The 14,387-nt window shown below is 42.5% G+C and overlaps 1 protein-coding gene across 1 annotated transcript; it reads left to right on the top strand.

Annotated features, from left to right (window-relative positions):
- Positions 1-464: 464 nt before the first annotated feature.
- Positions 465-13,574, top strand: LOC143891032 (uncharacterized). Its single transcript, XM_077395689.1, has 6 exons — positions 465-4,005; positions 4,459-4,538; positions 5,295-5,444; positions 5,565-5,885; positions 5,992-6,387; positions 13,515-13,574. Exons 1-6 carry the CDS (start codon positions 465-467, stop codon positions 13,572-13,574), a joined length of 4,548 nt encoding a protein of 1,515 aa, XP_077251804.1.
- Positions 13,575-14,387: the final 813 nt, after the last annotated feature.

The raw sequence follows: 14,387 nt of genomic DNA, 5'->3' as shown, positions 1-14,387 counted from the left end.
GAGAGGAGATCTGCTTTCGCATCTAAACTTCGGAAGGGAGAAATACTGGAGGAGCCTGCAAACCGGAGAACTCGAAGCGGAGAGCTTTGAAGATTCCTTTTCATGAAATTGTCATTTTAATTTCTTCAAATTTCATTGTAAATGGTTACTTTCATCCAATTGTTAACAAAGACTAATGTTTTGACTGTAACTGCATTTTGACTATTGATCAATGGAATAGCATTTGTGATTTTCTCTTATCTTATTTGGTACAGAATACTCTATCTCAATGGTTATTGTTTTAATTTAGTATGTTAATTTTCAATTCAGGATTCTAAAATCGAGCAAACATCGCTCCCTCAGGTGTAAGTCAACCTGCGTGGTCTAGACAGTCAACCACGTCTAGGCTCATTCGTCAATTTGAACCGCCAACCTTACCTGAGCAATTTGCATCCTCTTTATCTGAATCTCTAGAATCTGTCCAAATGGCTGAACCCAATGATGCGCTAACTAAAATTCAAGAGATGATGGTGAATCTTACCCAGGATATGGCCTTTATGAAAGAGGAGATGGCCCAAATGAAAGCCCAGTCTAATGAAAAGGTCTCTACTTCTAGAGCGCCTGCGGTTCAACCCCCTCCCGCTATACCGGCAAATCCGAGCCCTGCAAATTTGAACCACCCTTTCATTTCACCAGTAGACGTCGACCTAGAAGAAGGGCAGTACGCTGAAGAATATTGCATTCCAGATGTGGCCCAGTATAATAAGGAAAAACAGGTAGCTGATCAATTGGAGAAGCTGACAAAAGAAATGGAAAGCTTGAAGCATCAAGGCCCAAAGCAGTTCGATATATCTGAGCTGATAATGTCTCCGGGAGTCACCTTGCCCCCTAAATTCAAAACCCCCGATTATGACAAATATGATGGGACTGGATGTCCCCGGAATCATATGAGGTGGTTTATTGAGATGTCGCAGCAGTGTGGGCTATCTCCTGAGCAAATGGCCAGGGTCTTTCCAATGTCTCTTACTGGGGTGGCGAAGAAGTGGTTTCTGCGTCAGAAACCCGAAGAGGTGAAGACCTTACAAAGCATCTCCAACAAATTTGTAGAGCAGTTTTCTATGGAAGAATGGATAGAGGTTACCAAGAGGGATCTCAAACAGTTAAAGCAAGGTCCTCTGGAGACCTTTACCTTTTTCATCCGTCGTTGGCGTCGAAAGTCTGCCCAGCTGAGCGAGAGGCTATCAGAAGAAGATCAGATCAAGCTGGTGATCAAGGGTTTGTCGCCGCAGTATTTCCATTTTATGTCCCCTCAGCATTACACCGATTTTGACCATCTGATTAAGACTGGGACGAGGACTGAGGATGCAATAGCTAAGGGTCTGAGGGCCAGACTTCCATCAGACATCAGGGAAGGAAAGAGACCCGTGGTCGTACAGAAAGAAGTTGACCACATAAACCATGTTCACCCAGCGGCCAGGACTGTAACAGAGGTGGCGAGACCAGCGCCAGCCCCAGCAGAGCAGAAACCTCAGAGGCACTTTGATCCCTTACCATACCCTTTACCTCTTATTCTGAAAAAATTGATAAGGGATAAGAAAATCAGACTACCTGATATTAGGCCAGTACCTAACCCGTTACCCCCATATTGGAGAGCAGACCAGTATTGTGAATACCACAGAAATTCGGGTCACCTCACTGAAAGATGTCTGACCTTAAAGCATGCGCTCCAGACTATGTTAGAGAACGGAAAGCTTGAGGTGGAAAGGCCCAATGTAACTCGGAATCCCCTTCCCAATCATCGTACAATTCCTCCTCCTGTAGCGAATGCCATTTTTGTCGAGGAGCCGGTTCTTGATCCATCCATTCTCATTTGCGCAATCACTCCTGATGAACCTTATATTCTAAGATTTGATCCTGAAGAGATCGAGGAGATGGAAAGGGAAAGGTCTTATGCCCTCTGGAGGGGGAGCACCAGTTTGGCAGAGACATCCTCTCCATGCGTCCTTCGATGTGAGGATGTTGAGGCAGAAAAGGAAACGCCTTATGTTCTAAGGATGAGTGATTTTGAAGAAGAGGAGGCAATTGAAGCTCTGTATGTTCTGAGAATGGATGCAGATGATTTGCTTCTGTTAGAAGATCAGTGTGACAAGCTTCGTCACGTTACCCGGGGTGGCCATGTGTTCAAGCCCGCGGAATTGAGAGCAGAAAACCCTGCAGAAGCAGTAAGAGCAGCCGAGAATCAGGGGCAGAATAGGCCGAGTGCAGATGAAGAAGAGGATAATTTGTTGAAGCAGTTGAAGAAGACCCAAGCAAACGTTTCCATTTGGGGCCTACTTATGTCTTCGTCTAAGCACAGGAAGGTTGTACTCAAGGAGTTGAATGCTGCTCAGGTGCCAACTGAGATCACTCCCGATGAGTTAGTAAGCCTAGTCGCTGTAACTAGGACTTCCAAGGTAATATCTTTCACAGACGATGATTTACCTCCTGAAGGGAGTGACCATGCTCGTTCACTCAAAATTACCGTGATCTGCAACAAGAAAAGGGTACCCGAAGTACTGGTCGACAATGGGTCCGCTCTGAATATCTGTCCTCTGAGTACTGCTGCGACTTTGGGCTTTGGACCTGGAGATTTTATTCCCTCAGAGCAGGGTATATTAGCATATGATGGCACCCGGCGAGATGTCATCGGAACCCTGGCCACTGAAATTCAGATTGGGGGAGAAGACTTTGACATCGAATTTCAAGTATTGGACATTAAAGCTTCTTTCTTGCTGTTATTGGGTCGACCTTGGCTGCATAAGGTCGGAGTTATCCCTTCTACCCTTCATCAAAAGTTGAAGTTTGTTCATAACGGCAGGGTAGTGACTGTGAAGGGTGACCCGGATTTAGAAATTGGACAGATTTCGCAGGAGCTCGTAGTTGGGAAAGAAGCCGATGTCAGCTTGACAGGTTTTTCACTGGAGGTGTCGGTCATATCCATGAAAGAAGCCATGGGCGAAGAAGTTTTCTTCTTGACTAGCACCAACTCGAATGTGGTCAGGATGATCCGTAAACAGGGTTATATTCCAGGCGCAGGGCTGGGCAAATATCATCAAGGCCCTACTGAGTGGCCTGTGCTCAGAACTTTCAATGGTCTCTTTGGCTTGGGATATAAGCCGACCGAGCAGGAGGTCAAGGAAATGAAAAGATACATGCTGAAATGGGCCGAGTGCCGCTGCCGGGGTTTAGAATTGCCTATGGGGCCAATCAGTCTGATCAGAAATGGCATTTTCAGAAAAGAGGGGGCATATTTTCCATTTTGCGGGTTTGCTGAGCCATGGACCGATGATGTGACAGGGCAGAGGTTTCCGGGTTTCGAAATTTTCTTTGACCTAGAGTTATCAGAAGCACCAATGAGTGCTCGGATTATTGAGGAAGCATCGGAAACCGATTGGGCCGATGTTTTAGAACCGGGCTGTCTGAATGGCATGTTTCAGATTGAATATCCAGTGGCAGCAGTAGTTGGCAGTGAGACCGAAGCATCAGAGGTGGCAGTGATAGGCAGAGATGCATTCATTCTGAACCCTGCAGAGTTAATCACCCCAGCCGAGGGACCCTTGACCAACTGGACCTCCCAGGTTTTACCTCGAGTAGTCTTTCAGTATAGTCTCGTTTCCTCAAAAGAGTCAGTAGTCTCTAAGTATACGTCTACTTCCCAGTCTGATATTGAGTTTGTTTATTCTAACGATTCTTTTGATGCAGGTACTGTAGAAGTTGGATCTGGTTCCGGAGTCGGTGACAAGTCTCTTTCTAATAAGGTCGAGTCCAAGAGTACTTTAGATGATGAGTTTATTTCTTCAACTGCACATATGCCAGAGTTGGCTGAGTTCAATGTTGAGTTGTCTGTTGAGTCTGTGAATACATCGTTAGAGTCCAATACAATGCCTGCTGTGGGCTATTCCATTCTTGATGTAACCAATACTATGAATGAAATGAAAGACTCTTTTACATACATTCCTGTTTCTGTTTCTCCTGTTTCCATTTCAAGTACTGAATCTGCTCTTAAAACTGATAATATTAATAATGATAATCAAGATTCCTCCTCTGACGAGGATGCCGACGAAACTCCCCTTGAAATAAAACATATGATTCAACAAGAGGAGAGTCGCCGAGCAAGACCGCTCGAAGAGGAAATTGAAATCGTAAATATTGGTGACGAAACCTTAATTCGGGAAATACGAATTGGCAAAACTTTATCTCCCGAAGAGCGTGAGGAATTAATCACTTTACTTAAGGAGTTCAAGGAGGTCTTTGCTTGGTCTTATGATGACATGCCGGGATTGAGCGAAGACATTGTCTAGCATCGGTTGCCTTTAATCCCTGGCGCGAAGCCAAAGAAGCAAAAACTCCGAAAACTTAAAACAGAATGGGAGTTAAAAGTTCATGACGAAGTTAAAAAGCTATTAGAAGTAAAATTCATTCAAGTTGTTGAATATCCAGAATGGCTAGCGAATATAGTGCCGGTGCCCAAAAAGGACGGAAAGGTCAGGATGTGTGTGGACTTCAGGGACCTCAACAAGGCGAGTCCGAAGGACGATTTCCCGCTTCCGAACATTGATCTTCTGGTGGACAATACAGCTGGTCATGCTCTGTTGTCTTTTATGGATGGGTTTTCAGGATACAATCAGATTAAGATGGCGCCGGAAGATATGATCAAGACAGCATTTACTACTCAGTGGGGAACTTACTGTTACAGAGTAATGCCTTTCGGGTTGAAGAATGCAGGCGCTACTTATCAGAGAGCTGCGACTGCTCTTCTTCATGATATGATCCACAAAGAAGTCGAAGTCTATGTAGATGATATGATCGTCAAGGGAAAGACTCGGCCGGAGCATACTGTCTCTTTAAGAAAATTCTTTGAAAGAATCAGACAGTATCAGCTTCGTCTAAACCCTAGCAAGTGTGTATTCGGGGTTACTTCAGGAAAGCTACTGGGATTCATGGTGAGCGAAAGGGGAATTGAAGTAGATCCTCAAAAAATCAAAGCGATTCAGGAGATGGAACCGCCGAAGACCGAAAAGCAGATCCGAGGTTTTCTCGGAAAAGTTCAGTATCTGAGACGGTTTATAGCTCATCTGACTATGACCTGTGAGCCTATTTTCAAGCTTCTGAAGAAGAATTCATCGAAGAAATGGACCGAAGAATGCCAGGTGGCTTTTGAAAAGATTAAGCAGTGTTTGTCCTTACCTCCGGTTTTATCCCCGGTCATCCTGGGTCAGCCATTATTGTTGTATTTGTCCATCACAGATACGGCGATGGGTTGTATGCTTGCTCAGCAAGATTCAGGGTCTAAGAAGGAGAGGCCAGTATACTACATCAGCAAGAAGATGCTAGAATACGAAGTGAAGTATACAATCTTGGAGAAGACCTGTCTAGCATTAGTTTGGGCAACTCAGAGACTCAGGCATTACTTGTTGTCAAGCAAGGTACTTCTGCTTTCACGGATGGATCCGTTGAAGTATATGTTTGAGAAGCCTGCTCTTACTGGAAGAACCGCAAGGTGGTTGTTATTGTTATCTGAGTTCGACATTACTTATGTCACTCAGAAGTCTGTTAAAGGGCGGGTCATTGCACAGCAGTTAGCTGATTCACCTAAGGAAGAGAACGCATTCCTGAAGGCTGAATTTCCTGATGAAGAGATTATGGATGTTGAAGAGGATACTCCAAATACCAGATGGGCAATGTATTTTGATGGTGCAGTCAATAACCAGGGTCAGGGAATAGGAGCAGTACTCGTATCCCCTCAGAAGGAGTATATTCCTATATCTATCAAGTTGCAGTTTGAGTGCACCAACAACATGGCGGAGTATGAAGCTTATATTGCCGGACTGGAGGCAGCTTTAGCTTTGCAGATTCAAGACATTGATGTGTTTGGAGATTCCATCTTGATCATTTACCAGACTAATGGAAAATGGAAGACTCGGGAAGATAGATTGATCCCTTTATAATGCATATCTCGAATCTTTGGTCCAGAAGTTCAGGAGTATTACATTTACTCACTTGTACAGAACAAAGAATCATTTTGCTGATGCTTTGGCTACACTGGTTTCTATGTTAGACATTTCAGCAACAATGGAGGTCCAGCCGCTTACAGTGCGATTGCAATGGGAGCCAGCGCATGTGAACGTTATTGAAATAGCAGCCAGGTGCCCAGATGGAAAGCCCTGGTATACAGACATCATGAATCTCATATCTGGTGAAGGGCATCCACCTAGGGCTTCTGGGAAAGAGCGCAAAACCCTTCAGAAATTAGCTGCCAATTTTGTTATTTGTGGTGATCAGTTATATCGCAGATCCTTTGATGGAATCCAGCTTTTGTGTGTTGGTGAAGACAAAGCAGTTGAGCTTATCGAGCAGACCCATGAGGGAGTTTGTGGACCTCATATGAATGGGAAAATGTTGTCAAGAAAGATTTTGAGACTTGGATTCTATTGGCCCACAATGGAAGCAGACTGCTTCGCATTTGTGAAGAAATGCCATAAGTGTCAAGTCTATGCAAATCTTATTCATGTACCTCCTTCGGAGTTGCACTCTATGACTTCTCCATGGCCGTTTTCAGTATGGGGAATTGACATAATTGGGAAGGTTCATCCGAAGTCTTCGAGCGGGCATGAATACATTTTGGTCGCAATTGATTACTTTACGAAATGGATTGAAGCCGCTTCGTATGCTTCCATTACTTCGAATACAGTTGCAAAGTTCATACGTGCAAACATTATTTGCAGATATGGGGTACCTCATGAGTTAATCTCGGATAATGGTTCTCACTTCAAGAAAGAAGTAGCGCACTTGTGTGTAGAGTTTAAAATAAAGCATCACAAGTCGTCTCCTTATAGGCCGCAGACGAATGGAGCCGTTGAAGCAGCAAACAAGAATATCAAGGTAATCATCAGTAAGATGACAGAGACTTACAAAGACTGGTCAAACAAGCTTCCTTATGCTTTGTGGGCTTACAGGACGTCGATCAGATCTTCTACAGGTGTCACTCCGTATTCTTTAGTGTATGGAATGGAAGCAGTTTTGCCTGTTGAACTGAGAATCCCATCCCTAAGAGTGATGATAGAGGCAAGCTTGCCGGAATCTGAATGGGCGAAGGCCAGGCATCAGGAACTGCAGATGATAGATGAGAAGAGGCTACGAGCTCTGTATCATATCCAGGGGTATCAAAGGCGGATTGAAAGGGCGTTCAATAAGAAGGTTCGTGTCCGAGATTTGAAACCAGGGGATCTTGTCTTGAAGTCCTATAGGGCACCGGTATTTGATCCGAGAGGGAAGTTTCGTCCAAATTGGTCTGGTCCTTATATTGTCGATGAAGTCCTGCCGGGAAAAGCCGTAAGACTCCTCAATGAAAATGGAGAAAAATTAACAGAACCTACAAACCTGGATCAGTTAAAGAAATATTACGCCTAAAACACTGGAAGGCCATCTTTGGACGACTTGAGCCTTTTAAGCCAATAGCCCCAGATTTCAAAAATGAAAACCTTTTTTTGCTAAACTCCTTTGAGCCAAAAGCAAAACCTCTTTATCAAACTTAAACCAGGGGCATCTTTTATGACTTTCGTCATAAAAGATATTAACCTCGAACTACGCGGGACCTGATTCCCAATTTCTTTGGGGATACGTAGGCAGTCTGGAGGATCCAGATTCGGTCTAATTGCTCAAAACTTACCAAATGTCATCCTGTTTGAACCCAAGCCTACCTAAAAGTCCTTCTGGTGTTATTGGCCCAGGTTTGTGAAAAAAAATAAAAAAATAAAAGAAAAATGATGGAGTCTTGGACCCGCTAGACTGAAAACCCGCAAGGGCGTTCTAGGCAAAAGTTAGGGTCATTCACCCGCTAAGTTGAAAACCCGAAAGGGCGGCTTAGGCAAAAATCAGGGTGCTGAGCCTGCTGGATGGAAAAAGCTGCAAGGGCAGACAGTCCAGGCAAAAATTAAGGCGTGCGGTCTGCTGAATCGAAACCCTAGAAGGGGCAATTCGGTATGGCAGTGATTTCGCAGAGGATGGCTTTTGAAAGCCGATTGTGCTTCCGTTTTGGGCATTACTTCAGAGTCTGAGTAAGCGCCAGCATAATTTCTTTCAATACTTCTTCAAGTTAAAGTGGTTAAAGCTAAGTAATCCAAAGGAGGTAATAACCATGACTGAAATACCGAAAAGAGGAATGAAACACTTTTAGATGCGGTGTTCAAAAGATCCTAAGAGCGGTAGACTGTTACCACCTTAAACATTTATCAAATTAAGAAGCAGATTCAGTCTCTTTTAGAGTCTATGTTGTGCATTTGTCAAAGTTTTCGTCTGTCATTTGTCAAAGTCTCGTTTATCGTGTGTCAAATCTTTCATTGTCACGTCAAAGTCAGGTCTTTAAGGTCAAGTTTAGCCTTTACTTCTCTTGAGGCTGGGGTGATAAGCTTTAAAAGCAAGAAGTTGCATCTCCTGCGGACAGAGCCGAACAGAGCAGAGTTCAGAAGGGGCAACTTTTCAAGTTTATTCGGAATGTTATCACGAAGTGCAGGAGGAAGAATGCTTTGAGTAGAGCCCATTTTCCTGTATTTGTAAAAGCTTTGTAACCTCAAGCATTTCTTTGAAATGAAAGCCTTTCAGTTGAACCCTTGCGTTTGGCTCTCTTATGAATCTTGTAATGGAAATAAAATCATACTAGGGGCATCTTTTATGACTTGGTTTCCCAAGTCATAAAAGACGTCGAACAAAACTTTAGAGTTGAGATGGCTATTCTTGTCAAATAAAGATAAGAGAAGCCCAAACATCCCTTTTCGAGCTAGGCTCCTTGATCAGTTTCTTCAGAAAAATCCAATCCTCGTTGGAATTTAAAATTGAGTTTTGCATTTTTCAAAATATAGGCTGAGTTTTGGTTTATTTGTTTAAAGGGGCCAATGCCCGCGAGATTTCGTCAAATGCCTTTGAGTTATACCTGTGGTAAAGGTTATGATTTCCAGATCTATTCCAGCTGTGATATGTTTTAGCTATCTTTCCTCCCCTCTGATCTCTAGGAGGTTATGTTAGGAGCGACCCGACCGTCATTTTTTAGAATAAAAAGCTTGAGATATCATCCTCTCCGGTATTGAAAGTTTGAGTCTTCTCAAACATTCTTTACCCGTTTTGAAATCCGGTATTGAAAATTTGAGTCTTCTCAAATATTCTCTACCCGTTTTATAATCCGGTATTGAAAATTTGAGTCTTCTCAAATATTCTCTACCCGTCTTGTAATTCGGTATCGAAAATTTGAGTCTTCTCAAATAATCTTTACCCGTTTTGAATGATCTGGCTCTCGATTCCAGGATAAAAACTCGATGTATCCGGTATTGATAGTTTGAGTCTTCTCAAACATTCTCTACCCGTTTTGTATCCGGTATTGATAGTTTGAGTCTTCTCAAACATTCTCTACCCGTTTTGTATCCGGTATTGATAGTTTGAGTCTTCTCAAACATTCTCTACCCGTTTTATAATCCGGTATCGAAAGTTTGAGTCTTCTCAGATATTCTCTACCCGTTTTGTAATCCGGTAACGAAAATTTGAGTCTTCTCAAATAATCTTTACCCGTTTTGAATGATCTGGCTCTCGATTCCAGGATAAAAACTCGATGTATCCGGTATTGATAGTTTGAGTCTTCTCAAACATTCTCTACCCGTTTTGTATCCGGTATTGATAGTTTGAGTCTTCTCAAACATTCTCTACCCATTTTGTATCCGGTATTGATAGTTTGAGTCTTCTCAAACATTCTCTACCCGTTTTATAATCCGGTATCGAAAGTTTGAGTCTTCTCAAACATTCTCTACCCGTTTTGTAATCCGGTATCGAAAATTTGAGTCTTCTCAAATAATCTTTACCCGTTTTGAATGATCTGGCTCTCGATTCCAGGATAAAAACTCGATGTATCCGGTATTGATAGTTTGAGTCTTCTCAAACATTCTCTACCCGTTTTGTATCCGGTATTGATAGTTTGAGTCTTCTCAAACATTCTCTACCCGTTTTATAATCCGGTATCGAAAGTTTGAGTCTTCTCAAACATTCTCTACCCGTTTTGTAATCCGGTATCGAAAATTTGAGTCTTCTCAAATAATCTTTACCCGTTTTGAATGATCTGGCTCTCGATTCCAGGATAAAAACGCGATGTATCCGGTATTGATAGTTTGAGTCTTCTCAAACATTCTCTACCCGTTTTGTATCCGGTATTGATAGTTTGAGTCTTCTCAAACATTCTCTACCCGTTTTATAATCCGGTATCGAAAGTTTGAGTCTTCTCAAACATTCTCTACCCGTTTTGTAATCCGGTATCGAAAATTTGAGTCTTCTCAAATAATCTTTACCCGTTTTGAATGATCTGGCTCTCGATTCCAGGATAAAAACTCGATGTATCCGGTATTGATAGTTTGAGTCTTCTCAAACATTCTCTACCCGTTTTGTATCCGGTATTGATAGTTTGAGTCTTCTCAAACATTCTCTACCCGTTTTGTATCTGGTATTGATAGTTTGAGTCTTCTCAAACATTCTCTACCCGTTTTATAATCCGGTATCGAAAGTTTGAGTCTTCTCAAACATTCTCTACCCGTTTTGTAATCCGGTATCGAAAATTTGAGTCTTCTCAAATAATCTTTACCCGTTTTGAATGATCTGGCTCTCGATTCCAGGATAAAAACTCGATGTATCCGGTATTGATAGTTTGAGTCTTCTCAAACATTCTCTACCCGTTTTGTATCCGGTATTGATAGTTTGAGTCTTCTCAAACATTCTCTACCCGTTTTATAATCCGGTATCGAAAGTTTGAGTCTTCTCAAACATTCTCTACCCGTTTTGTAATCCGGTATCGAAAATTTGAGTCTTCTCAAATAATCTTTACCCGTTTTGAATGATCTGGCTCTCGATTCCAGGATAAAAACTCGATGTATCCGGTATTGATAGTTTGAGTCTTCTCAAACATTCTCTACCCGTTTTGTATCCGGTATTGATAGTTTGAGTCTTCTCAAACATTCTCTACCCGTTTTATAATCCGGTATCGAAAGTTTGAGTCTTCTTAAACATTCTTTACCCGTTTTGAAATCCGGTATTGAAAGTTTGAGTCTTCTCAAACATTCTCTACCCGTTTTGTAATCCAGTATCGAAAATTTGAGTCTTCTCAAATAATCTTTACCCGTTTTAGCTCCCAGTAATTAGTTGAGTGATTCCTGGTTTAATTTATCAATCAAAATCTTCAATTTTTGATGCGAGCACCGAGTTAAGAGTCGGTGAGGGACTATCTCACGAGTACATTTGCAGAGTTAGAGTCCGGTGAGAAGCTATTTCGCCAATTTGCTTTTGTGTAAACCTTTTTCAAAACCAAAAATTCAAAATTTAATCTTTTAAAGCCAGGTCGGCCAAAATGCGTTGTCTTATCGGCTTCGCCATTCGTGTGACAAGCACACTCTGACAAAGAGGGGCATCTGTAGACACCCCATTTTGACCGAACCCTTTCATGTCTTGTTTTAAATAATTGTCCTAATAAATTAGTGTTCTAAGGTCCCAAATTGTGCCCTAGGCTAGCTTAGGGTCCCACCAAGGTCCCTATAAAATTTCATCGCGATCCGAGCCCGTTTGCCTAGCAAACAAGCTAAGACAGTGTCGTGGGGCAAGTTAAGAAAAGTGGCGATTTAGCCAGAAAAGGGGTTGTGCTGGAATCTCAAAAACCAGTTCAAATTAGCCATGGCGGGCTGTCCGGGGAGATATAGGGGTATGCAGATTAGTGTACAACTTAATTGAGGGGTGTATTATCCTGAACCAGGGCAATTTCGTAATTTGCGAAGATGCTTTTCTTCTTCTCCAAGTCACCATTAAGCCCTAAGCTAGGTTAGTGAGTGATTAGGACTAGGATTAGTTAGAGGGAATCTTAGTTGGTTATGTTTCTTTTGATCTCAGCTATTGAACGAAAAGGTGATTTTAACGGTTGAGATCATTTTTTCAAAGAAGATATTTTTGCAAATTTTTTCCCCCTGTTTTCTGCTTGGGCCGCCTCTTATAGAATGGTAGTTGTCCTAAATTTGCCAAGGGGGGTGTCCGGGAAGGTTTGGGGGTAGCAAATATATCATTTCTGTTTTTCTTCTTGGGCACCCCCTGCTGGTTGAAGGGTATGAAAAATACATTAGAGGGGCTGTCTCGGAGGAAAAGGGGGGTTTGAATATATCATTTTCCCTTGTATTTAAAAGAGCAAAACCCATTCTCGTAAAAAAAAATTTCGCAGAGAAAGGCCTGAGCCTTTCTTCTTCTTTTTTTCTCTTTTTCCTTCTCCCCATCTTCTCCGGCAAACCCCTAATCTCCAGCCGGCAACCCCCATCTCCCCCAGCCGAGCAGCACCACCCTTTTTTCTTCTTCTTCTTCTTCTTCTTCTTCTATTTTTACCACCGAACCCCTTTTAACCCAAAACCCAAATCCGGCCGATCTTTTTCCCCTAAACCCATCTCTATCTCAACCCACCTCTGCAAATCCGGCAAGCCCTCCCTTCTTCCACCACCCACCTCCTCCATCATCTCCTTCGATCAACCACCGACGGATTTTCCGGTGGGTTTGCCGGAATCCCAGCAAGGAACCTCCATTGCTGACCTCTGCCACCATCAGACCATCTCCACCTCCTTCTTCACAGATCCCTAATCCTTACCCCCATTTCCACTCCATCTCCACCACTACCATCTCCGCATCTCCACCTTCTCTGCAACTCCGTCCGGCCACCTCCGTCAAAGCCACACCAAAACCCTCTTCTTAAACCCCATCTGCGCCGGCCATCCTTGCCGGAATCCGGCCTCAAACCCATTACCCAAACCCATTTCGACCATTTCTGCAATCCTGGCCGGAATCCGGCCGGTTCCGACCACCCAAAGCCCATCTCCATCAAACCCACCATCAGCCACACAACCTCCATTAAATCCGATCCAATCTCCCCCGCCACACCTTCGCCTCCATTAAAGGGCCAAACCACCCATATCTTCATTTCTTTCTCATAACTCCTAGACCTACATTTCTACCCCAAAACCCACCACCGTTCTAAACCCACCTCCATTGATTCCGGCCATCCTTGCCGGAATCCGACCAAATCCCATTAAATCCCAACCCCAATTTACCACCCCTTTTCAAACACTCTTCACTATCCTAAACCCCATCTCCTCTCCTACCAAATCAACACCACCACTATTTTCACCATCAACCACCACCACAACAGCAGCCCTAAAGCTCTTTACTGGCCGTACCCATCACCATAAAACAGAGAGAGAGATCGAGGAAAGTAGAAGAAGGAGGAGGGCTGAGATCAATCTCTTGGATCTGAGAAAGAGAGATTTATATCCCATTTGAGAAATTTCAGGTTAGTTATCTACTATTTTGGTTACTTTAACCAAGCCTAGCTCTGCAAGCTAATTGGGTGTGTATTGCTGGAAATCAAGTCGGATCTTGTGAACTGTCATGCTAAATATCTTTTTCTGATAATGTTTCTGTAAGCATTCCTTTATTTTTTGCAGTTGCAATCTCTGAATTCAATGAGTATAATGAAAAAGCTTGCAACTAAGTACTTATTTTAGAAAGGGCACAGTAAAAATCATGGTTAGTTCTTATGATTGGGCATGTGAATGATAGATGTAGAATTATAAAAGCATGGTCATCGATCTGTGATTTCGCTTGTAATTTATGTGCTTAAATGAGTCATGGTCGCAGGTAGAATTGTCAATGCTATATGGTATATGATAGCCCATGTTTCAGCTCCTGTCATGCATAATTCGAGTCCACAATTCAGCCTTTGTTTTGCACAAGGTCAACCCGCGGTTATGGCCTTGTTATTACCCCATACAGCACCTATTATTACCCCATAAAAGCCCTGTTATTACCCCAGTGCAGTTTTGTTTGTAAGCACATTGCATCCCCTACATCCTTGATAATGACAACTTCTATAATCTTGTTTTAGCGGCCGCATTGAAGTTCCCTTCATCTCTCTCCATACCATTATCCTTAGGCTTATGAGATTAGCACCTATGAGTTTAATAAGATTAACCGAACCTGTTGGTGTTGGAATTGTACCATTGAAAATGCATTAACTATACCATCTTCTGCTGTTAGTGAAAATGATAGCTGCTAAGAAAATTATACCAAACAAAAGAGGCAGGATGAGTTTCGAGCAGCTATTAAAGTTAGGAAATGCTTACTTAATATATTATTCCCCTTGTGATTCATTACTTGTTGAATATTTGTAATCGGCTTGCATATGAAGGTCACTTGTTCTTCTCTTAGTAAATACAATATCATATTTGTGATGCATCCATCATTTTGTGATCGATTTATTCATATTGTGAATGTTTTGAGTAAAGGGGCAGGGTCAAGCAGTTTATTTTTCTTTATTA

Source organism: Tasmannia lanceolata, unplaced genomic scaffold, assembly GCF_043159265.1.
Source record: "Tasmannia lanceolata isolate RefF3 unplaced genomic scaffold, GAP_Taslan_0.1 ptg000013l, whole genome shotgun sequence".
Lineage (NCBI taxonomy): Eukaryota > Viridiplantae > Streptophyta > Magnoliopsida > Canellales > Winteraceae > Tasmannia > Tasmannia lanceolata.
Note: the sequence above shows the minus strand (reverse complement) of the source record. Positions and strands in the feature narration are given on the sequence as shown.

Excerpts from the sequence above, each read along its gene's own strand:
- LOC143891032 (XM_077395689.1), top strand. The coding sequence starts at position 465 with ATGGCTGAACCCAATGATGCGCTAACTAAAATTCAAGAGATGATGGTG. Across the intron at positions 5,445-5,564 it reads ATTACTTGTTGTCAAGCAAG|AAGTCTGTTAAAGGGCGGGT; the intron begins GTACTTCTGCTT and ends TATGTCACTCAG. Across the intron at positions 6,388-13,514 it reads TCGAGCAGACCCATGAGGGA|TTGCAATCTCTGAATTCAAT; the intron begins GTTTGTGGACCT and ends TATTTTTTGCAG.